The sequence below is a fragment of the Coccinella septempunctata genome, chromosome 5, assembly GCF_907165205.1.
Source record: "Coccinella septempunctata chromosome 5, icCocSept1.1, whole genome shotgun sequence".
Taxonomy (NCBI): Eukaryota; Metazoa; Arthropoda; class Insecta; order Coleoptera; family Coccinellidae; genus Coccinella; species Coccinella septempunctata.
The window spans coordinates 23,952,478-23,975,684 of record NC_058193.1 but is presented as its reverse complement, the minus strand read 5'-3'; the positions used below and the strand labels follow the sequence as shown (position 1 = coordinate 23,975,684).

Here is a 23,207-nt window from a genome sequence, read left to right as displayed (position 1 = left end):
TGTTATGTTATGATTCACAATTGAATATATCCATGAGAATTATAACTGGAACTATTGGATCTTCACATATTCAATGGTTTAACAGTTTTTTCAAACATATATTGTAGCTCCTCATATTCACACTGCAGACAGACTATATACGGTTATAAACTCTTGAAATAAATTTCACTCCTTTCCTAGTTCATTTTCAAATACGTCACTATACAGGGAGAGTCTTTGACTCGTACAAATATTTTAACAGTAGGTAGATTCTTCAGGTCAAAAGAAACACTTTTCTTCTTTACCATTTTCTCCAAATCGGCTCGGTTTGAATGAAACAGGCTGTGGAAAAACCATAAAAAAATATTTTTAGTTCTATCTCTCAAACGGTTTTATTGAATGAAATGAATTGCGGAATATATTTTTTCATTTATTTGATGAATCTTTTTCGAACACAAGATATCACCCATGTTTTCCGGTTTTCTCATTATGATCATTACGTACCATAAAAATACCAAAAATTCAAAGAACCCAACACTTGAAACCAAGTTGGACGCTATGTAATGAATATTTGAACGTTTTGTAAAATAAAAGTATTATTCATATTTTCTCGTATTATGCGCCGTTTTCGACTAATTTATTGATCAAAAATAAATCTGTGGAATTCGAAAAATTGGGTTGGGTATTGACCGAATGCCACTCTTTTTTTAAAGATTAAAGGGGATGAAATAATAAATCATATATGGTGAATAATGGTCCCATTAATAACTGTCAGGATAGTTTAAGGGCAATTACACAATAATTTTTGTTTTTAATTGAATTTTAGATCAATCTCACATAGGTAACTCAACTCTACTTATTGAAATCAATTTTATTTCATCATATCAGTATATCTTATTGTAGATTTTAATTAAGAATTATATGTAGATGATTGTTGTGTTATGCACCTTTGTGTACAAAAACTTGCAGGGAGGTAAAATGACTCTGCGACGTTATTAAAACATCTTTCTTACTACAACACCAAATATCTGGAAAATGCCCCCTTAAACACCAAAAAGGAAAAGCAAAACCGTAGCAGCGTTTAGCATTGGCGGTTAAACTAAATCACCACAGCACAGCAGCCGTAATTTGAGGAATTCTTCCCTAATAACATAAAATTGCTACTGGTAAAGTGTACCTGGTTCTTCTCGATTTAATTATACGGTGCCAGGGTCCGTGGGTTCATGCCATAAATTATACTGAATTAAACTGGATAATATCTGAAAAATATGGAATTTTTCAATCAAAATGTCCGGTTATTTATGACCAGCCTGATGGCAGACTGAAGAACGAGTTGTCTTTTTTGAAAGAGCAGATGTTTGGTAATGGATATTTCGAAGCTTATGTGAGGAAGCTATGACAGAAAATGTAGCGAATCGAAGGCCCTTATCGTTTTGATAAAATGGTTCATATTGGACAAACATTATGGATTGGTTCATTCAAAGATGAGTTACTGAATTTCAGCATTAACATACTGCCACAAATTCCACAATATGCCTCACACTTTTAAGGTACTTTGTCAGGTATTGAATAAAAATCATGAAAAGTTGCAGACCTGATAATTTTTTCTCCATAATGAATTTTCATTTATGAATCTACGAATTTGTTTTCTGTTGGAAAATTGCGCCTTGACAGAGGCAACCAGTAATACAAATCTGAAGTCTATTTTTAGAGGTTCGATTCGTAGAACAGAAACGTCATTTCAATTTCAGTTGTTATGCCTTAATGGAGTTAAATTGATACGGCTGCATAAAAATGTTTATTTTAGAGTTGAGGTAGTATACTTGCATCAAAGCATTGAACTAGGTCCACCGAAATCCAAAATGTGAATTTCGAAAACGCTCTTTGTTGGAAAAATGTTATCTGCTTAGGATTCATATGCAATTGATAGGTGAGTACACAACAATGGAATTTAACCTTGAATCCCTGGTTCGTAAATTCCAGGGGACTCGTTTATTTGTTTTCGTTTGTTTTGGCCTGTAAATATACTTTACGGTCTCTGCAATGGTAGTTTACTGCTTCTGCAGCTACAAAAGTAAACTAAAATGAAGTTTGGATAACTTGATAAGCCAATAAATTGAAAATCCTTTCGTTTTACTATTATTACATTAGGTATCTCGACCAATAATTTTCCAATATCAACAGATTCACAACCTTATCAGTTGGATAATAAAATTTGACTTGCATAATTCTTCAAACTTTACTTGTCAGAAAATAAGATTAATTGTTTGTTTTTCAGTTGTATATTTTTGAAGTAAAACCTACTGAGTACCTTTCTCTTTGATTCAAAAATATTGAAAATAATTTATTTTATAGCTACTATGGGGTGTGTGAGCAGCAAACAAGATATTAATGATCTACACCCCAACCTATTCCAAGTAAGTAACGTAAATGATGACAGAGAGCTTGTAAGTCCTGGACAATTAGAAATAACCGAAACTGAACTGATATTACATCAAAAAGGAAAAACACCTCTGGTATGGCCTCTCCGCACATTGAGAAAGTATGGTTTAGATCAAGAAATATTCACATTTGAGTGTGGAAGACGATGTCCAACAGGTGAAGGAATTTATGCATTTCAATGCAAAAGAGCTGAACAGCTATTTAATATTGTACACCAAAATGTGTCTAGGAATGTTGGAGATGATTCGAACACAAATGGCGATTTCTTGAGCGGTATTGGACCACCGTTAACTCGCCGAATGCCGTCCCAAATTCAACCCGAAGGTTATTTGACTCCATTATCTGCACCAAATGTACATACACTCCGGACTTATCCTGCTGTACGGCCTGGTTCAGTCACAATATCTGGACCTATAAGTCCCCCTGCTGTTTCACCTCCACCTAATGTAGAAATTTCTCTAGAGCATAATAATAATAAACGTGGGAGCCTAATTTCCAATAGTTCTTTTACGTATACTAATACAAGTGCTCTTGAAAATCATGAAACACAACCAAATTACGCAAACTTAGGAATGGATCCTGCTTTAAGTAACACTGAACCTTATGTGAATATGAATGAATCTGTATGCCATGTGTATATGAATATAGATACCAAAGAAGTGTTACCTATCCCAACCAAAGAAAATCCAGACCCACAGTTGAAATTGGAAAGTCGTGAAGATGAGAATAAACATTGCTATGCCAATATAGATGCCAAAGATATGGAGCAGTTGCGAACTTTCAGATCTAGTCTCAACCATGTACCAAATACGTTACCTCAACCTTCAAATATTTATTTAAATACAAGAAAAGTCAACTATGCCAAACTTGATTTTGACACTAAAGATGAGACAATTGTACCTCAGATTCCCCCAGAGAGTCCTACAAGGACGAAAGATAGTTATGCTGTAATAGATTTTTATAGAACAAACGCACTGTCGCAATCTGTGAATCCCACAATGGATGTTGAAGAAGGAGTAAGAAAAACGAGACACAACTCTTCGATCAGTGACGTCATTACACGAACTAGCAGCTCCTTGAGTGACTGAATACATCGAAAGTGTAAGGTTCGTGATTTTCTGATAAGTTGAACTTATTTAATTTGGTGACTCATTTTCAATATTTGTTTCATGTTGAAAAATTCATTGAGTTCTCTTCCACATTTTCCAAAATTCGACAATTTTCTGAATAAATCAGAAGACTACTGACCTGCCCTAATGATTGTTACATTGCAGTTGGCTTTGAATTATTCTGTGCTGCTTTCTAAGTAACGGCCGGTTTCATAATCAAACCTAAAGTCGCTTTAATTTTAAAGCTTCCTTTAACCCTACTAACAGCCGGTTTCATAATCAAACCTAAAGTAGCTTTAATTTTAAAGCTTCCTTTAACCCTACTAAAAATGACACTAAAAGAAGCTTTAAGCTTAAAGTGACTTTAAATTTGATTATGAAACTGGACGTAAAAATGCCATTAAAGGAAGCTTAAAGTGACTTTAAATTTGATTATGAAACTGGACGTAAGTAAATGGTATAAAATTTCAAAATTGGACGCCCACTAGGAATTGACATCCCAGCCTGCTTTGGAAAAAAAAATTATGTTAATAATAGCCCATAGATTTTGAGTGGTAGAATTTAGTATTGGGAGTAACACTGACCCATAGATCTATTACACATAATTCTATGCACTGATCGAAGATAATTTGAATTTTGTTCTGCCTATTCAGGTTTTTGGTTTGATCAAACAGAGTGGGAAATTAATTGAATAAATTTCAAATGCTTATTGATTAGTTGTGATTCTGAGTATCTGTTTGGGTTATCTAAACCTCTTGAACTCTTTGAAATTTTTGTCTGTCTGTTTGTACCGGGTAATCTCCGGAATGGCCCAATCAATTTTCACGGGACTTTGCCTATTGGAAAGAGGACTGTCCAAGGAAGGGAGACTACAGGGATAAAGAGAGTTCGTCCTGCGAAGCAAGCGGCAACAAGTAGTCGCGACTAAAATTACTATTCTATACCAATTCGTAAACGTAGCTGAAGTTGATAACTCTTTCCTATAAGATTACATCGATTGTAAACTTATGGATTTTGCACAATCTGGCAACAAAATGCACCAATGACACTGTTGCCGCATGCGCAATTTGACTCTCGAAGCCCTCACTTGTAATCAGTGTGTTCACCTTTTTTTATCTCACTTTATCACAGGTTTTTTTTAGTATTTTTGAATGAAGAAAATATGGACGAGGACTCAATTTATAAAAAAGATGATGATATAAATTTAAATAATTTAATTGCAGATTATTTGAACTTTGACATAGAATTGGCATTACCATTGAACTTTAATGAAATAAGGACCGGTACTTTCACGTGCGAATAAATAAATTTATTCGATAGATAAGTCTTATTCGTAGGATAACTAAAAATGCTGTCTTTTCACTTTCAGATAGTGTTATTCATCGAATAAATCTGTTATTGAAACTTAATCATTTATCATAGATCGAATGTCGGTACGTCATTATTGGTTGAATTTTCTAAATTCTTGAAGAATGGTTATTCTTTCTGTGATTTTCACGAAATATTTGCTTTCTAGTTGGAATCATGGCAATTTCTACAATGCGGTGTCTTATTTTACATTAGTCAGTGAAAAGTAGTTTACCGTGTTTTCATAGAATTGTTATTCGTCAAATAATTTCATCTGAAAGCACCGAAATAAGGTATCCTTCCAGAGCCGGAACTAGGATTCTGGCGCCTGTGGTGAGGAAATTATTTGACAGATACTTATTCACATTGAATAAAATTTATTTGAAGGTGAAAGTACCAGGCCTAAGAAGTATTCTATTAATTACAATTTAAATTTTAAATTATTTAGAAGATTGAGACTGTATGTTTTCATTAATAACTGGTAAAAGTTTTCTTTCATGTTGGAAGTCCAAAAAATTCATCGTCGAATAGGTCAATGGTTGTTCTGTGCTTCAATGTAGGTTCTGAACTGAAAATATATAAACATGTCGAAGACATTAGACTCTTGGAGTAATATTCCTGTATAAATGAGTAATATTCTGTATAAAGAATAATCAGCAGGTTCTTGCACAATCCGAATTCCAAAATGCTAACTTGATAGCTCTATCGAATTTAAAAGGTTCGTCGTCAAGTAGGCTTTGAAATTTTAAAGGTTCATCTAAATTCTAAAAGTACTGCTTGTACCTCTACATTATCCGCAGAGTGAAAATAGATTAATATTTCATTGAAACATAATTGCATTAAAAAAAGTTTACTATAGGAGCCTCGCTTTAGGCTTCAATAAAAAAGGTCTGCCTTCAAAATTCGATAGCCCACTTGACAACGAATTTTCTTGACAGCTTGTTAGCTGAGCACTGTGTTCAATCAAAGAATATCAAACATCCACAGCTTACTTGACGACGACATTTTTTAAACTCTCTTTATCATGTTAAGTCTTAATTTGCCACCACATACATTTCCAACAAAATGCACAGAATATAGATTTTTAGGGGGTGATTCCTTGGCAAAAATCAAAGGAGATATTTCATGTAAATTAACGCTCTTAGGCATTTTTCCCGAAAAGTATTAAAAAAAAATTATTATTAATATTGTTCAAAAATTGGCCTGCAGTGTTTTCAGAATATTTTGTGCATCTTGATCTGCAGCAATAATGATCAGTTTTTGAATCTTGTTTTACATCTTGGAACTTGAAATTATTCAAACAACTCCGATTATGGAAATGAATTAATTAATTCTTCAAATGAAAAATGATACATCGAATTATTTGAACAATATTTCAGCAAGCTAAATAGTAGCTTTGAAAAAAGTTGCAACCTAATGATTTTGTGGAACTTATTGGATGGTAGAGGATTACCTTTTCCATTATGAATCCTCTTCAAACCTATGTACCAAATAATTCGAAATATTCTATTGTTACATATATTGTATAGTATATGGTTGCTTGAGAAAGGATATGTTATTCACTGTGAGTATGGTTAGACGTAGGTAGATTGTTTGTCAGAATTTTGAGTTTTCAAATTGAGAAGGATTGGAGATGTTGGTTCAAGGTTAATGTTTATACAGTATGTATGACAATTGTCTAGAAAAGGTGTGAATTTTCTGAAGCCTGTTGTGAGAAAATTTTCAGGATGGGCTGGTATTTGTTAATAATAAGCCTATGTGTAAAAGATATCACATGGATGCTTGTGGTATTTCATTCACTGTAAAGTAACAGTTTTGTTATTCAAAAAGTAACAGTTTTGTTATTCAAAAAGTAACATTAATAATGATGAAAAGAGCTTAATGAAGTGGCATTCAATTTTTTTCAACTGAACTATAGTATTTGTATCAAATCTTAATTACGTTAATTTGGATTTGTGCTTTTTAATATTATTTTTATCAAAATAAGGTTTTGCCAGCATCATTAATTAACCCATGTTTCTTTTAGGTTGAGTACCAAATTAATTTTGTTTCTGAATACTTTATGGATGTAATGAGATACCTATTGCATGTGATATGTCAGTCTTTCATTTATATGAACAAATAACTTCATGATCTCCCTGAGCATATTACGTACAAAGAAAGAGGTTGAAAAGTTTTTGAAAATCTCTCATAAATTTGCCTTAGAATAATGTTGAGGTAGCTTGTTATGAGTTCGGATAATGCTGTCACCTTATTAATTAAGAGATTATTTGAAACCATAGATTTTTTTAAAAGTTTACAAAATGCCAAAGATACTATTGTTGAGAATTCTAAGATTGTATATATACAGAAAAAAAAGATGTATTATTTAAGTATGTTATCCATATCTTGTGCTATTAGTGAAGTGAACTATATTACACATATTTAATTTTTAATAAATATTTTACATACAAATTATATTCTCATTAATGAACAGCCCATTTATCATGTACAAAAATAATTTCATTTCCAATAATGAAAAATTGAAATCATTTGACTTATTTTGGAGGTAGAAATTTGTGAAGCGGGCATAAATGAATATATCTTCGAGTATTGAAGCCATTTGGAAGTGAATAGCCAAAATAATACCTCGAGTGCCGCTTCAGTCAATTTTTAAACATTCGAGAAAGGAAATGCTTGAGATCCAATTGTCTTTCTTTTTCTTGGAGAAATGTAGAAATTCTCTACATTAAATAAATAAAACAACTTATTTGAAGCGATTTAATTTCAACGTAATTAATCGTGCAATCAAATATTTTACAAAATTGTAATATATAAGCTTATTTTCTAATGAATCCTTATTTTAAAAACATATCGACTCAAAGCAAATAAAATAAAGTGTACCACACATTAATTGTTACGAATTCCAAGTGCCTGCTCAAGTTCTGCACGTTTTTGTTGAACCTTAGTATAGAAGTATCGGCAAACAGCCTCTTGAGCCCATGGCTGGTAGAAGAAGTCTGACCTCCTCTCTTCCTCGGGATTACCCACCACATCCGTCATTGTCTAAAAAGAAAACAAATTATTGACTATTTTCATATTCCATTTCTTCATTCATTCAATGAACAGTGAATTAATTCCATAATTCGCAACTCTTTGATAACATTGAATTAAAAAAAGTACAAGAATTAAATTCATTAAAAAAGAAATATAAAATTATTCAATTATTCAAACATATATGATCATAAATACTGACCTTCAGATCTCTGGTTTGTGACACAATCCACTTGTGAATAAATTGTTGCGGATCTTTAGCAAAACTCAAGAAGAACTCTCTATTAGTCTTCAGCTGATTTATGGTATCAACAGTTTCATGAATTTTTGTGTCTAAGCCTTGAATTTCCTGTTGACTAGCAGTGCTCAGAAGGAAATTGTTCATTTGTGTTTTTAATGTATCATCAACCTAGAAAGAAAATATATATCGTATCCAGAAATTGTTTCTGTATGATATTTGGATAACTCATGAAAAGTACATTAAATCTGCTCAATGTATAAGTCACAAAATCCAGCTATCCGTTGACATGAAACACACCCTACTTGGTTAATTCACTTACCTCAACATCAATATCATAACAAGCAGTTTGCTTGCTTTCTGCTCCTCCTTCAACAGAAATGACATGGTTGATAACAATTGGATCTGGGGGATGAAGAAGGGGATTCAGACGCTGTGGTATCTCAGCAAACTTCATTTTTGGACAACCAAATATTTGCTCTAAATATTTGTCACAAACAATGTATTCCCTCTCGTGTGCATCTTGTAGTCTATGGGTCTTTATATATTGCCAGAGAGCAGAAATGATCACTGGTCTAGTTTGTGTATGAACTCCAAGAAGTCTGGCTAATCTTGGATCTAGTTTGAATTGTAACGGTTGATAGTCAAGTAGCAATAAAATGGTGCACCTGACATTTTTGTCACCAGGTCTTTTAACCTAAAAAATATATGTTAAATTACATAAGGTCCTTTTATCTGTTTCTCAGTGTAGTGTAATCTACACTACAGTTTGTATCAGCTGATTTTCAGTGTAATTGCGCAAACGAATGAAAAAAACACTGACGTTAGGTTAGGTCACACATGGTCATTTCTTAAAGATTTTGAATCTACATCCCCTGGAACAGAGTTCACAATGAGAGGGGGTGCATAACGAGCCAGTTTTGCAGTAGCTGGCGCTTGTTAACAAGTACTAATGCATATACTTGAAGAATGCTTACATAACTAAATTCGTAAAGAGGCAAGGTTAATTTTAATTTCATCATGAATTACCTGAAAGCCATCAGTTTCCTGTGTAGTTAGAGTTCTATGCCATTCAACCAAATGATTATCAGGGCCATATAAATCTTTATCCAATTCAATAACAAGAGATTTGAAAAAAGATGAAAATTTTCTTTTCACCTTATTAGGATCATTTTTGGAGTCATCTAGTAATCTTCCTTCAACTCTTAGTTCCCATGAAGCAACACTTCTAAAATATTTACATTATATGGCAATCATCAAAACTCAAATGAATGTATTTTAAAACCAACCCTTCCTGTCCAGACCCTTCAGGGGCATCAGTACAAGGCTCTTTAGCAGGATAAAATGTGTTTGAGATAAAAATCCTCAACTTTCTCTTTTGCTTCATAGGCCTCTTCAAAGCTTCTTGAATATCCAATCTTTTTCTCATGATAGTAGCATCTAATTTCCTCTCAAATGCTAACAAATCCATATAGGCTTGACTTTCTGGCACTAAATCTCTAACTTTTTGAGGAAGAATTTTGTCAGCTAATTTTTTCTTTTTTTTGCTGGTCCCATGACTGTAGTCTGCCCTGAAATATTATAGTGAGCATCCCTCATTAATTGCTGCAAATTTAATTTACCCCTTTTGTTGCATAGCACTCCTATTATCGGTAGGTCGCTTTCCACCTTGTTGATTTTGCATACCACTACCCCTCATTGGAGAATATGGTGCTTGCTGTGGACGTTGTATCAAACCTCCCCCACTTGTACCCATGGTAGGAGGAGGAGTGTTATAACCACTTGCCCTTTGCTGCAATGTATATATATGATAGAATAACTCTGACGAGCACATAAAGAATTACCAAAGCGATAAAACTAACCGGAAAATTTTGTGCTCCATATGGTCTCATTCCTGGTGCTTGTTGAGGTGGATATCTTTGGGGTGGAGGGACTCCAGGAACCTGTGAAGGGGCCGGTCCAGGAAACCGTTGGGCCATTTTTTCCAACTTTCTCTAAATCCTGTTAAATTTAGTTATAAGAGAAGTTATCAGGTATCCGGCAAGGAATGGAAATTCCACTAAAACTACATAAACATAAATATATTTCTCAACAAAAGCAAAGCTGCATCATTTGTATTTTACTGTTTTGTGTCATCTGTCAAAATTGACACGGTCATGAAATCTCCCAAAACACAAAAGTCTTCTACTTTGACAGTTGATCGGACGCACTCGCAGTATGTGAATAATTTCAAACTTCAACAAAATAATTTTAAAAAATTTAGAGTTCAATGACGCGTGATTTTGTAGGATTTTAATATAAAATAGAACGAATATTCAAACTACCCTCGATAATTCAAACAGAGCAATTCTGATATGTCCGTGAATGACAAAGAAAAAGAAATAGTCATAGATGACATTGACAAGACAATTGACAAGAGTCTAGCAATTTCTTTTCCATGTATTTCAGAATATGCGAAATAGCAACTGATTTACAAAGTTAATAAAGAATTGTTTAAAATTTTGGTGAAGAGTCACTGGTGCAGTTATTCATCTGAAAAAGCAACATGCCGAAGAATAAGGGAAAAGGAGGTAAAAACAGAAGAAGAGGCAAGAACGAAAATGAAACCGAAAAACGTGAGTTAGTGTTCAAAGAGGATGGCCAAGAATATGCCCAAGTAACCAAAATGTTAGGGAATGGTAGATTAGAAGCTATGTGCTTTGATGGTACTAAAAGATTGTGCCATATTCGAGGGAAACTTCGAAAAAAAGTGTGGATTAATCAAGGAGATATTATCCTTATCGGTCTTCGTGACTACCAAGATGCAAAAGCTGATGTTATCCTCAAATACACTTCAGATGAAGCTAGAAATCTTAAGACATATGGAGAATTCCCAGAATCTGTTAGAATAAACGAAACCGTTACATTTGTGGAGGAAGGATTAGATGAAGATATTGAGTTTGGCGATGACATTAGTTCAGGAGATGAAGCAGATCCTGTTGATGGTATCTAAAATAAAGTTTAATTTAACAACAAACACATAGCTGTAAAATATCAACTGATTGCTGAGTTTGTTTGAAATATGTTGAATTAAATGATAGATATGTTTTACCCTTTATTTATCTATAATTTTAAGTATGAATTCTTGAAAAATTTTATCTGTGAGTTATATTCATCCATATCACAATAACTATTTAAAGTTTCTTATTATTTATAATTTTTTAGGAAGAATTTTGGTTGGCTAGTATTACCAATAAACTTATTGGTTTGAAGATGTTATTTCACTTTTGATGAACACAATCTGATTATTTCTGCCTGAATAATATTTTCAACTTTTTCTTTTGTTGACTTTTTACTTTGCTGAAGTATTTCATATCAATTTTCTGTTAGTTGGCCCTAAAAAAACCTTTCAGAACATGATTATGATCCTAAATAGGCAAATAGAAAATAAATATGGCCATTGAAAAAAATTAAGGTTGAATGAATAAGGCAGAAATTAAGTAATTATATAAAATCTCTTTATTCAAAAAACAATATAACAGACATTGAAAACCCATACAATATAAGAAATCTAAATATGCAAGAATCAATTATAAAAATGCTTTTTACTTATCACCCATATTTATCAGAGTCAGCAAGGAATCACTTTTTTATTTTCCTATTAGCCCTCAATTCTTCTTGCCTCCTCTTGTTTGAGATGAAAATTGTCCAGAAGAATGCTATCAGATTTGATACAAGAACACGTAACTGGAATGAAAAATAACATTATATACTATTATGTGAAGCACTCAAAGAAATAAATGCAGAGGCATTTTAAAATGTGTTTTTTACAGTCCAAATTTAATGACATATTTCATGGACAGGATGAAAACTTCAGTACTACATTGGACAAAAAAAAATTGTGTACAAACCAGGTAGCTAAATATATTCTTAAAATTTTTATATCATTGTGAGGATAATAAAATGAATCAATATAGATTTGTTCAAAAATTTACACTAAACAGATGTTGAGGATTGTATGAAAATCATAATGGAATTTTTAATATTTTCTGTAAAGAACAAGGAGAAAGATACAAAATCCTCAACTTACCATAGGTGGAACTACCATTTGATTCATGAGTTCAATAATAGTTATATACTTCCAACTTGTTGTGAGCACTGTCCAGTATAAGGATTGTATTTGCCTCATAGCAGTTTGATGATCTTTACCTTCAAATCTAGCTAACATATAGAGGAAGAAAGCTTGAAATAGTGGAGTATAAATGATCCTTTCAATTAGAAACCTTTTGATAGTAGCCATTGCTGCTTCATCAGAGACCATATGGTCTAAACCTAAGTAGAAAAAGTGAGGGATGGTACCTCCAAATAAGAGACTGAAAAACATAAGAAATATTTTTTGAATCATTGGTATGATGATTAGAATTGTGAATATAAGGCCAAATTAACATACTCCTTCGTGTCATAATAAGATTTAAGTGCTATTAGCACTAACTCTAATGAAGCAATGATTAAAACTGCAAGAATCTCTAGTTTAAGTTTTTAAGTAATATTTATAACAAACTAGAGTTTTTTAGTTGTAGTATAATGATGTGCTTATCGTGTGTAACATGAATTCGTTTTTGTAATGATGGAGATGTAAGCCTAACATAGGACATTCTTCTCTCCCATGGAGACTTAAAACTAACAACTATACTCATAAGAGTATTGCAGCATTTACGATGAGCTATTGAATTTTATCTTTCAGATCGAAAGTACTGATTTGAAAAGACTACAAATGACTTTCAAATTATAATACAACTCACCCAAAAGCTCCATAAGCTAAGATGGTTTGGTTGTTGATAACTTTTTTCCCAGCTAAAAATTGCGATGCATAATTCCCTCCTGCGGCTATCAGAGCACTATTGATGAAATATATTATTTTATAATGTCATGTTTCCATTAATTGATTTGATTACTTCGATCAACTCACCCAGTTATTGCATTGGTTCTAATAGGATTAGTGTATAGTTCACTAAAATAAATTTGAAGAACCTTCATTAAAGGTTTTGAAAGAACCATGTTGAACTTTTTGTATAATAATTTTGAGAGAATTCTTCGATTCAAACTTAGGATTTGAGAAATTATGTTTTCCCGATGGACTATAACCCCAAGAGAAATCAGAATCTCTTTTTGACAAGATCACTCGAACTAAACGTTTTCGTGCAAGAGAACTATTTTTCATTCACTCCAACAGGTTGTAGATTTCTATTATTTTTTAATCTGGTATTATTCTTAATTGCTGCAAACAGAAAAACACCGTTCCGTAACACTTATTGCATACTGATTGATCCAGTTATACCCATTGCTGTATTAGTGGTTGCAATCTTTCCAATAATAACAGGGGCCGACACAAACTTTGTCTCTGATAAGAGTCGAATTGTTAAAATGTCTAGGTAGCTCAGAAAAAACTGCTGTTTCGTAAGCAGTGCGGTGTATGTTTTTACAGACAAAGATTATAGAGTTAACTCTATAATTTTTGTTTTACAGAATAAGCTAACTTAATTGAAATAATATCACCTCTTCCTCTCTCCATCTGAAAAAAAAAGGAGCAGAAAACGAGAAAGAAGATGTAATTTAGCATATTGATCTGAAGATATGGATGACATAAGAAGGAGAAACGAATCATTCAATACATAACTATCTGAAAAAAATTTCCAGGGTCTAAATGTCTAAATCAATATCTGCAGAAAAATTCTAGGGGCCATTCATCGTCAATAAATGTAGGTACTTAGTGTGGAGGTTCCATAAAATTTTTTTGATCAGCCCCCTTTCAGACACAGCTACCTGAAGATGGAACCTGAAAAGCAATTAGCATATTTTTCTTAGAAACCAGAACACTGTCAGAAATTGTGCAAAAAATCTATTTAAGAGGTGTCCTGCTACAATTACAAGGGGTAAAAAAGCCACCCGTAATATTCGTTTCGCAAGAAACTTTTTTCCTTATTCATATTAGATATTAGATACACCCTTAAGATGATAATTTTCGAAAAATTGAATAACTACTGAACTACGTTTTTCGAAGTTAAATTTTTTATTATTACACAGCGTGTTACCGAACGGTCACAACACCCCTATTATGTAAGTAATATTTCTGATAACCATCGATGCGGTTGGAGAAAAATGTCAAATTTTAACGGAAATGAAACGGATGATGTTCCGGAGATCATAAATCAGTGAACCCTAAAAGAACTTTTAGAGTTCACTAGCGTAAATTAACATTTTTCTTCAGCCAATTGGTTCATCATCACGAATAGGTATTCCATGCATAAGACAGGGTGGGTGGGTGTTGACTGTTGGATCTTTCAGCAGCAGGTTTTCTGGTTGTAATAAAATATTTAACTTTGAAAACGTAGTTTTCGAATACTGGGAGAATTGTTTGTTTAAATTTTAATCTGAGTTTAAGTCAAGCTGAGTGAGTTATCATCGTTTATTGAATTTGGCCTAAAACGTTATTTACAATAAACTGGAGTAAAAGGAATATTTTCGTTGTTCTGAAAATTTCGCCCAACTTTGAGGACCTGTTTACTGTGTAACGGAAACTAGTGTTCCAAAAATATAAGATTCTGGTCTCATTTGACGTGAAAATCAATGCCCTGAAACTTTAATAACAAAATAACAATTTTTTCGGAATTTCCAGTCCCACAGGAGATACATTCGAAAAACCACGGAAACCCCCCTTTCGGGGGAAATTTTACCCCTTCCCCTTATTTATGCACAACATCGCCGGAAACCTAGGACATACCTATTTGAAGCCGTTCTCACAATATATTCCTGAAATCGAAGAAGTTAAAAGAAACACTTTTTTCCTCCAAATTACAAAAAAGTAATTTGGCTCGATTCACTGAATATACGATACAGGCTATTGAAAATCCCTATAAAATAAATATCATTTTGTCATTAAATGAAATGATTTTCGCAATATAGTTCTTCATTGATGCCATGAATCTTCTTCGAAGACAAAATTTGACCCACATCTTCCAGCTTCTTTATTTTATGCTTAAAACATAACATAAAATGCCAGAAATTTAAAGAACCCAACTCTAAAAAGTAAGTTCAATGCTAACTGTTGAATATTTGACCATTTTGGAAAATAAATTATTTTCTCGTATACCTAATGCTCCGTTTTCGAGTAATTTGATATCCAAAAATTCGTGAAATTGGGTACCTTGGCTGAATGCAACTCTGCTTGAAAGGTCCCTAGATGTGTAGCATCATAGATTTGGTTTGTTATTCTTAAAATTGCTGTATATCTTTTTATTTATGTCGAATCGGAAAAAAATAGTTGGGGAAAAAGAGTTCCTTTTTAACCCAAAAATCTACTGTTATAAGACCTTGTGAGTATACCTATAGACTCTGTATGAAATTTCGAAATTTGTTAATAATTGGTTGATTTAAAAGTCTTACGGTACCGGCATATAAACAGAAGCGGATCCAGGGGTGGCACCCCCACAAGACCAAAAACTCATACCTCGGCTTGCACTTAATTTAAATATGATTTTTTGTTCTACTTCGGAAAATTTAGGTACAACAGTGGATTCGAATAGTCCAATCCAAACTGGGAGTTGTCTCCAAATACTATTTTTTTTTTATTTGGAGTTCGTGTTATTATTTCTGTTATTGACATCTAACTGTTTTTTTTTTCAACTATATATTTTGAGAATAACAAAATTGTAAATATCAGCAAAAAAAGTGTTTTTCAGATTAGAACACAGAAGTTTGGGTTGGGAGAAATTGGTGGGGGTGAGAACTCCCCAAAATCGAATCCTGGATCCGTCCCTTTTCTCCCTGTATACGGGGTGAGTCTTGACTCGTACAAATATTTCTACAGTAGACCTTTTCCTTTATTTTACAAAACGTTCAAATATTCTTTAGATAGCGTCCAACTTAGTTTGAAGAGTTAGGTTTTTGAATTTTGGTATTTTGATGGTACTTAATGATACTTAATTCCTCATAATGAGGAAAGTAAAAGACGCGGGTGATATACAGGGTGTTTCCTAATATAATGTCAATATTTATAGGGGTGATTTTTGGGCTCATTTTAAGAAAAAAACTTCATATGAACATATGTCCTAAACGTCTTACCTTTTGAGATGCAGGGTGGTAATGTTTTCAAAAATAAATCATTTATTATTAATATCTACAAATACCACTTCAGATATTTCAATGAAACTACATACATGTACTATGAATCAAGAGACATTTTTTAATGTATCACTTTTTTTTAAATTTCCACCATTGGCGTTCGTACGTAATTTGACCCAGCTATTTTGGCAGACATTGATGGTACGCCACAGATTTTTCCTGAAATAAAAATTATTTTTGAAATTCCCAATCATTTCTTACCAAAGTTGATCACTTGATTTTTTTCAATCCAATGCACAGTTTTCGCTTATAAAAATAAAAAACGTTTCTCTGCATTGAAATCAATTACATTAATTATGTAAGTAAGAAAAAATTGTTACTTATCGTAGTGAGCTGTGGCCAAAAATTTGATATTTCTGTTGTCAAGGCGGTTGTCATTATTTCGTGTAACAGTTCATCAGTCTTTAAATTCAGTTCTCCGCGTCTTATTTATTTTTGAAAACTTTACCACCCTGTATCTCAAAAGGTAAGACGTTTAAGACATTTGTTCATATGAAGTTTTTTTCTTAAAATAGGCCCAAAAATCACCCCCATAAATATTGACATTCAATTAGGAAACACCCTGTATTGTGTTCGAAAAAGATTCATCAAATGAATGAAAAACTATATTCCGAAATTCATTTCATTCGATAGAACCGTTTGTGAGACAGAACTGAAAGTACATTTTTTTTATGGTTTTTCAACAGTATCTTTCGAACCGAGTCGCAGGGGCGTAGCTACCGTGGTATCAGTGATACGGGGCCCCCAGGCTTTATGGGCCCCTGGCCCATAAAGCCTGGGGGCCCTGGCCCATTGTCTGTAAGCAAAAAATTCCTAAAAATGTTATCCAGAACCTCTTACAGGTTTTACAATAGCATTTTTGAGAATAACTGCTAAGACAACCATTCATTTCAAAATACCGTTCATTACACCGAATCGATCATTCAGATAGATACGAATACTTAAAATCTGAAATTCAGAAAATTCGTGCCATCAAAGAACTTTTACAATTAGTCCTGATAAAATTCAATAGCCTTGCATCCAGTTTTCTGGACGATATTAATGCATGCCTTTTATTTTAGACCCTTCCGGTTACAACTGCAATCGCTGAAAGGAGTTTTTCAAAATTAAAACTCATAAAAAATTATCTGAGGACTTCTATGGGACAGGAACGGCTGTCAGACATGTCGTTATTGTCAATAGAGGGGGAACAACTTAAAAAACTGAAATCGTCATCAGCTATAGCTGATTCGATAAATAGATTTGCTGAAATGAATGCTAGAAAAGCGTATCTTTAATTTTTGGTATTTTTTGTTTATTAATTTGTTTGTTTATCATTTCATGTTGTTTGTATATTATTTGTTTGTATATTATTTTATATTGTTTGTATGTTATTTGTTTATGTATTATTTTGCTCCCAGCACCAAGTATGAGTTAGAACTTTTAATTATAAATACATATAATCATTTCGATACTAATCGAACATTTTTTGCTACTTTTATTTTTATTTCACCCTTCCTTAGGGCCCCTCAACACATTTTGATACAGGGCCCCTCTAAGGCAAGCTACGCCACTGCCGAGTCGATTCGGAAAAAATGTAAAGGCAAAAAGATCTCAAGAATCTAATGTTGAAATATTTGTACGAGTCAAAGAATCATTCTGTACAGACTTTTTATGGAATGTTTTCATAATTTGTCGATTTGAGGGTTTTACTGGTACCACAGCCGTCTATAGAGCCTTTAGAAGGCTGTGCTGGTACTGGCGGTTGCCTCACCCAAAGGCCACAGATTCGCTAAAGGGTATGAGGAGTACCCATGTAGACCAAAAACTTTTCACGAGCCACCACTGTCGAGTTTTCCCAGGATGAATTTTTCTTCTCCGTCTCTCACTCCCAGTCCGCGACCTTTGCCCTCGGGCCCGTCCCTGAACCGAGCTTTCCGACCATGCGATCCACCGGTTTGGACGCCACCATACCAGCCGAAAGCACAAGTTCCCCGGCTAGCGAATCCCCCATCGTAGATCCTGCGTTATTTCAGGTAACTTCAGCGCTTCAGTGGACTCCTGTCCAGCACGTATTAACGACTGAAGCGAAAGTCGCGCTTTCGGTGACGCTTTATAGCACGTGTGCCGTAAATAACGCGTTCGGATGTAAATAAACAAAACGGCGGACAGGTACCTGAGGACACTCGACAATTTTACCGTTTCTGGAATAACGAAGCGAGAGTGAAAGTGAACGGAGTGTCAAGGCATCATTGGGATTTCTATTTTTTTTGGCATTGGTACGTAAAAGTTTTATACTAGTGTAAGGGTTGAAGATTCATAGGGGAGGTTTCTCGCTTGACCGATAGTTGATTTCACCGTTTTTAACTATTTCCAGCTAGAAAACGGCGGTTCCTTTCGTTTACCTTTGAGATAATCAATTATAAATACATTTATCTTTTCGGGATTTTTTAATGCTATTCTCATAATTTCAATTGAAAATTATTGAACCGAATTTTTTAATTGTAGTGCGGAATTAAATAGGTCTGGGTGCGTTTCAAAAGTACGGTTTCTCACCTAACCGGTAGTTGATATCACTACATTTACCTCAAGATACTGTGATTCTTTCTGTCACCACATGAGGAAAATTAATTATTTTTCAGTGTTTTTTGAGATTTTTAAATGTAATTTCAATCGATTTTTGGTTCTAACATACTCGAATACAATGCAGACGCAAGTTCTCAAGTTATTTTCATTTATAAATATTTAAAGCGATAGTGTGTACCTACAAAGATTTCCTCAAAACTATTTTTCAATGTTTTCATTTCCGAAATTTTATTTTGGGGCGTCATTTTAATGGTTTCAATGTTTCAAAGAGTTCCCGGTTGTTTATTTCAACCCATTTACAGCAAGATAAAATGCTTCTTTCCGTTTCCCTCTGGGAAAAACGAATTCGTATATTTCTGTGTTTTTTGTGATTTCCTATTAATTCTGATAAAAAACTAATGATGTGAAATTTTAATTTTAATTGTCCAGCAAAGTTGAATATGGCTGGGCTTTAGAAGTTTCAAAAGGAATTACCTAGTTTCGCGCTGCTCGAGCTGATTTCACCATATATTTTCAGCAAGAAAAGGGAGATTTTTTCCGTTATCCTTTGAAAAAAAAATTATTATATTTCTGTATTTTTTATGATTTTCTAATATGACTTCCGAAGTTTTAATTGATAAATTGAAAATTATTGATACCCAATTTTAATTCCCAATAAAGTGCGAAATTGAATATGGGAGGTGTTCTTAAAATTGGCAATGAATTATTAGATAGAGATAGTATTTGTTTTCAATTGAATAGTTTCTCGTACTTCCCAGTAATATAACGCGACAAACTTTTATTCCTTCTGTTTTCCTTGTGTAATACAAGTTGCCATTATAGCTTTTTTTCGGAGATTTTTAAACGCGATTTCCAACAATTTCAATTGAAAATAATTACCTATTGATGAGAAAATTTCATTTTTAATATAGTACGAAATTTAACGGATTAGCTTCAAAAGCATGTAAAAAAACATTTGAAAAGATTGATCTACATAAAATTAAACGATATTCGTCGAGAAAAAGTTAATATAAAGAGTCCATAATATTAAATAGAAGTACGTGAAATTCCCTTGATTCAACTAAGCTAAAACTTCACAGTATTGTTAATTTTTCCAAAAAAGGTTCTGAAATCCTGATATGAACCTGTTTCATTAAAAAGCAACGTCAATCTTTTCGAAATGGGAATGGCGCAAACAGAAGAATGTGAATGATCTCGACTCCACATCAATGTTTTCTACTTCTTTGAGTTCTTAAGTTGTTTTCGTAATTTTTCATATGAAATTAATGATATTCGGTATCTTATTCTTCTTACTTAGGTATCTGTATATTAATAAAGTGTTACTGATATAAACTTAAAACGTGGTGTTACCACGTTTTAAGTTTTGAAAAATTAACAATACTGTGAAGTTTTAGCTTAGTTGAATCAAGGGAATTTCACGTACCTACTTCTATTTAATATTATGAACTCTTTATATTAACTTTTTCTCGACGAATATCGTTTAATTTTATGTAGATCAATCTTTTCAAATGTTTTTTTACATGCTTTTGAAGCTAATCCGTTAAATTTCGTACTATATTGAAAATGAAAATTTCTCATCAATAGGTAATTATTTTCAATTAAAATTGTTGGAAATCGCGTTTAAAAATCTCCGAAAAAAAAGCTATAATGGCAATTTGTATTACACAAGGAAAACAGAAGGAATAAAAGTGGTGAAAAAAACTCATTTTCATTTTGATTTAAAACTAACTTGAGTTTGGTTGCGATCAACAGTAGGTATTATTTATATTTATTTGGATTTGCAATTTTATAAACGAAACGTCGAATACTCAGGTTATTTTGTTTTAAACTTCATCATATTCTGTTATTATAATTTTTTTTTTCAAAATTTCACTTGAAAATAGTTGTATGATCGTTATTCCAGTTTCTAGACATTGGTGGTCTTTTCGTTGTGATGTAGTGGAACTTTCCGAAATATTTTTTCCATTCTTTTCAATTTTTGCATCGATTAGGTATGGAATTGCTACAAACAATACAATCGTTCCTATGCTTGATGATGTACAATTACAAATTATGTGCTTTGTTCATGGACCTAAACGGTTTCTCGCTTGACCGCCTGTTGATATTTCCGAGTTCACTATGTTATGATATATCAAGAATTTGACATCAAAATATTCTCAAAAGTGAATATGTGGAAATCTTTTTACTCTCAAAGTTTTTTGGAAATATTTATATTTTATAAATAAAACATGCTTATGATCCAGCTGAAAATCCAGCTGGATTATGGACTTATCGAGGGACTTATGGACTTTTATAAATCGAAATATTCTCCACATTTTATGTTCAAACTTGAGGTTGTAATTTTTCTTTCAAAATTTCATACGATTGTCTGTACCTATATCCATGAGAAATATCATACCATGATTAAATCAATGAATTTAATTTATTTTTAACTGTGGCAGAAATATTTTTTTATGTTATACCGAGCGTCTACTTACTATGAGCTATTTCAGAGTAATCCATTTATTCTGGGAAATCTTGTATAATAAGCAGGACGTTCAACCGTGTTAACTATAATATGTCTTGCAGTTTAACTCAATTAATACAGCCTATAGATATTCGAATCTACATATCTCAGATCAAAAACTTTAAAATTTTATTTAGGGCCATTGAGTATTAAACTCAATGTTCGTTATTGGAAACGAGAAATCGAGAGTTGGAACATTACTTATACAGGGTGTCCCAAAACTAGTGAATCAAACGTCACACCACGATAGAGTAGACCAAATATTATCGAATGACACCAATATTAGTTCAACGAAAATAAACCATTTTCAAAATAATTCGAATTTTATTATAATACCTAAAGTTATTATAGTACCAAAGTTTGTGAAAAAGGATATCGATTTTAAATTATATCGAACTAAGATTATTGTTTTATCTCCCCTAATTGAAATTATTTTAAGTAGTTATTCGATAATCTAAGTAAATGTGAATTAAAACAATTGTTTTTCTACATGATTTTTATTACTCAGAATAAACCCCCTCTATAGGGGTGATAATATGGGAGAAAAACGCTATCCTCAATCACAAATTGGCCTTGTGATTGAAAAAATAGTTCGAAAATCAGCAACTTTAGGTGAGGTTTTTTTCAGAAACGGTAAATTTTCGCTCAACTAATTTTTGTGTCATTCGATAGTATTTGATCTACTCTATCGTGGTGTGACGTTTGATTCACTAGTTTTGGGACACTCTGTATTTGATATTCTCTTTCTTTAAATAAAGAACTATGTTATGTTTTCGATGATTTCTCTGTAACCATTACCACCAGATCCGAAGAAAAAGCCTTCCAGGATTAGCTGTTTTTCAAATAGAACAAAATGCATAGGTAGCACCTACTAAAACATCACAAGTACCTTGTTAAGCCTCGAGAACGCCGCTTCTGCAAATCACTTTCGCATTATACAAGTTTGCTTCGTGACTATGCTGAATCGTACAAATCACCGGTATTCAAAAAAGTTGAATTGATGTAATTTAATTCAGATTACATGCGAATATGGATGGTAAAATAAACTTTATTGCTTCATCTCGTCAGCAGAAGGTGAGAGCAACAAGATCATTCATCTGAGCTTGTCAAACCCTAATTAGGTTATTCAGGACTTCAAAAGAAATTCGATATGTTTTCAATTTCATGAGGTAGATGATATGGCTGGGTTGAAGAGAATTTGACCGGCCTTTTCTTTGATCTAGGGCGGTCTTCCCTTTCTGTTTCGGTGTTGGATTGAAATTTGTTAATTATATTTTGTTTTCTATTCCAAACTTGAAGGTTAGAATTGGCCAGGATAGGAGTGAATAGATTACTGAACGTGATTCGAGGTTTGAAATGTAAAAATTTGAAGGCAGAGACCTTTTAAAAACTAATATACTAAAAATTATTCAATTTCAAATCGAAGGAGCTAGAGTTAGTTCAAATAATAAGCTTTGATTTGGATTATTCTTTTCACTCATAAACTAGATGAAATTGGTTACGTCCTTCAAGTTATTACCCATTTATTGTAAGGGTTGAAAATTGAGGAATACACCTAAGAAAATTTATTGTGTGTTTTATCAGTAGTTTTTCTACTCAGTCATGAAATTATGAGAGTTGGAATATTTAGAAAAATGAAAATTGTTCTAATTTTCAGGGTTTTTTTGAGAGAAAAAACTGGGATATACATATTCATTATTCTTAGCTGAAGAAAAACAAATAATTTCAATTTCTTCATCTTTTCATGTCCTATTTAGTGATTTCCGATTGTAATAGACTAGTGGTTATGATATGCTATACAGGGTGAGTCTTTAACTCATACAAATAT

The 23,207-nt window shown here is 32.8% G+C and overlaps 5 protein-coding genes across 7 annotated transcripts in view; 3 read left to right on the top strand and 2 right to left on the bottom strand.

Annotated features, from left to right (window-relative positions):
* The first annotated feature begins 1,695 nt into the window (after positions 1-1,695).
* On the top strand, positions 1,696-4,882 carry LOC123313058 (fibroblast growth factor receptor substrate 2). 3 transcript variants are annotated; one of them, XM_044897752.1, is made up of 3 exons: positions 1,696-1,909; positions 2,335-3,527; positions 4,754-4,882. In XM_044897752.1, the coding sequence occupies exons 1-2, from the start codon at positions 1,897-1,899 to the stop codon at positions 3,507-3,509; spliced, it is 1,188 nt and encodes a 395-aa protein (XP_044753687.1). In that variant the 5' UTR covers positions 1,696-1,896; the 3' UTR covers positions 3,510-3,527; positions 4,754-4,882. The 3 variants fall into 3 exon arrangements, with proteins under 3 accessions (XP_044753687.1, XP_044753686.1, XP_044753688.1); XM_044897751.1 differs by lacking the exon at positions 4,754-4,882 and having other exon boundaries at positions 2,335-3,698; XM_044897753.1 differs by lacking the exons at positions 1,696-1,909; positions 4,754-4,882 and adding an exon at positions 1,972-2,130 and having other exon boundaries at positions 2,335-3,698.
* A 2,741-nt stretch (positions 4,883-7,623) lies between these two features.
* LOC123313057 (brahma-associated protein of 60 kDa) lies at positions 7,624-10,201 on the bottom strand. The gene is made up of 7 exons (XM_044897750.1): positions 10,011-10,201; positions 9,771-9,940; positions 9,438-9,719; positions 9,178-9,376; positions 8,471-8,845; positions 8,113-8,319; positions 7,624-7,922 (listed from the first exon to the last, which is right to left on the bottom strand). The coding sequence occupies exons 1-7, from the start codon at positions 10,125-10,127 to the stop codon at positions 7,767-7,769; spliced, it is 1,506 nt and encodes a 501-aa protein (XP_044753685.1). The 5' UTR covers positions 10,128-10,201; the 3' UTR covers positions 7,624-7,766.
* Positions 10,202-10,561: 360 nt separating this feature from the next.
* Positions 10,562-11,238, top strand: LOC123313741 (eukaryotic translation initiation factor 1A, X-chromosomal). The gene has a single exon (XM_044898731.1). The coding sequence runs from the start codon at positions 10,694-10,696 to the stop codon at positions 11,138-11,140; it is 447 nt and encodes a 148-aa protein (XP_044754666.1). The 5' UTR covers positions 10,562-10,693; the 3' UTR covers positions 11,141-11,238.
* Positions 11,239-11,623: 385 nt separating this feature from the next.
* On the bottom strand, positions 11,624-13,346 carry LOC123313740 (peroxisomal membrane protein PMP22). Its single transcript, XM_044898730.1, has 4 exons — positions 13,097-13,346; positions 12,930-13,025; positions 12,218-12,500; positions 11,624-11,874 (listed from the first exon to the last, which is right to left on the bottom strand). The coding sequence occupies exons 1-4, from the start codon at positions 13,183-13,185 to the stop codon at positions 11,770-11,772; spliced, it is 573 nt and encodes a 190-aa protein (XP_044754665.1). The 5' UTR covers positions 13,186-13,346; the 3' UTR covers positions 11,624-11,769.
* Positions 13,347-18,288: 4,942 nt separating this feature from the next.
* Positions 18,289-23,207, top strand: part of LOC123314253 — a 91,561-nt gene continuing 86,642 nt past the window's right edge. The window contains exon 1 of the mRNA XM_044899412.1: positions 18,289-18,566. The gene's annotated coding sequence lies outside the window, so the exon portion shown is untranslated. The remainder of the gene's footprint in view (positions 18,567-23,207) is intronic.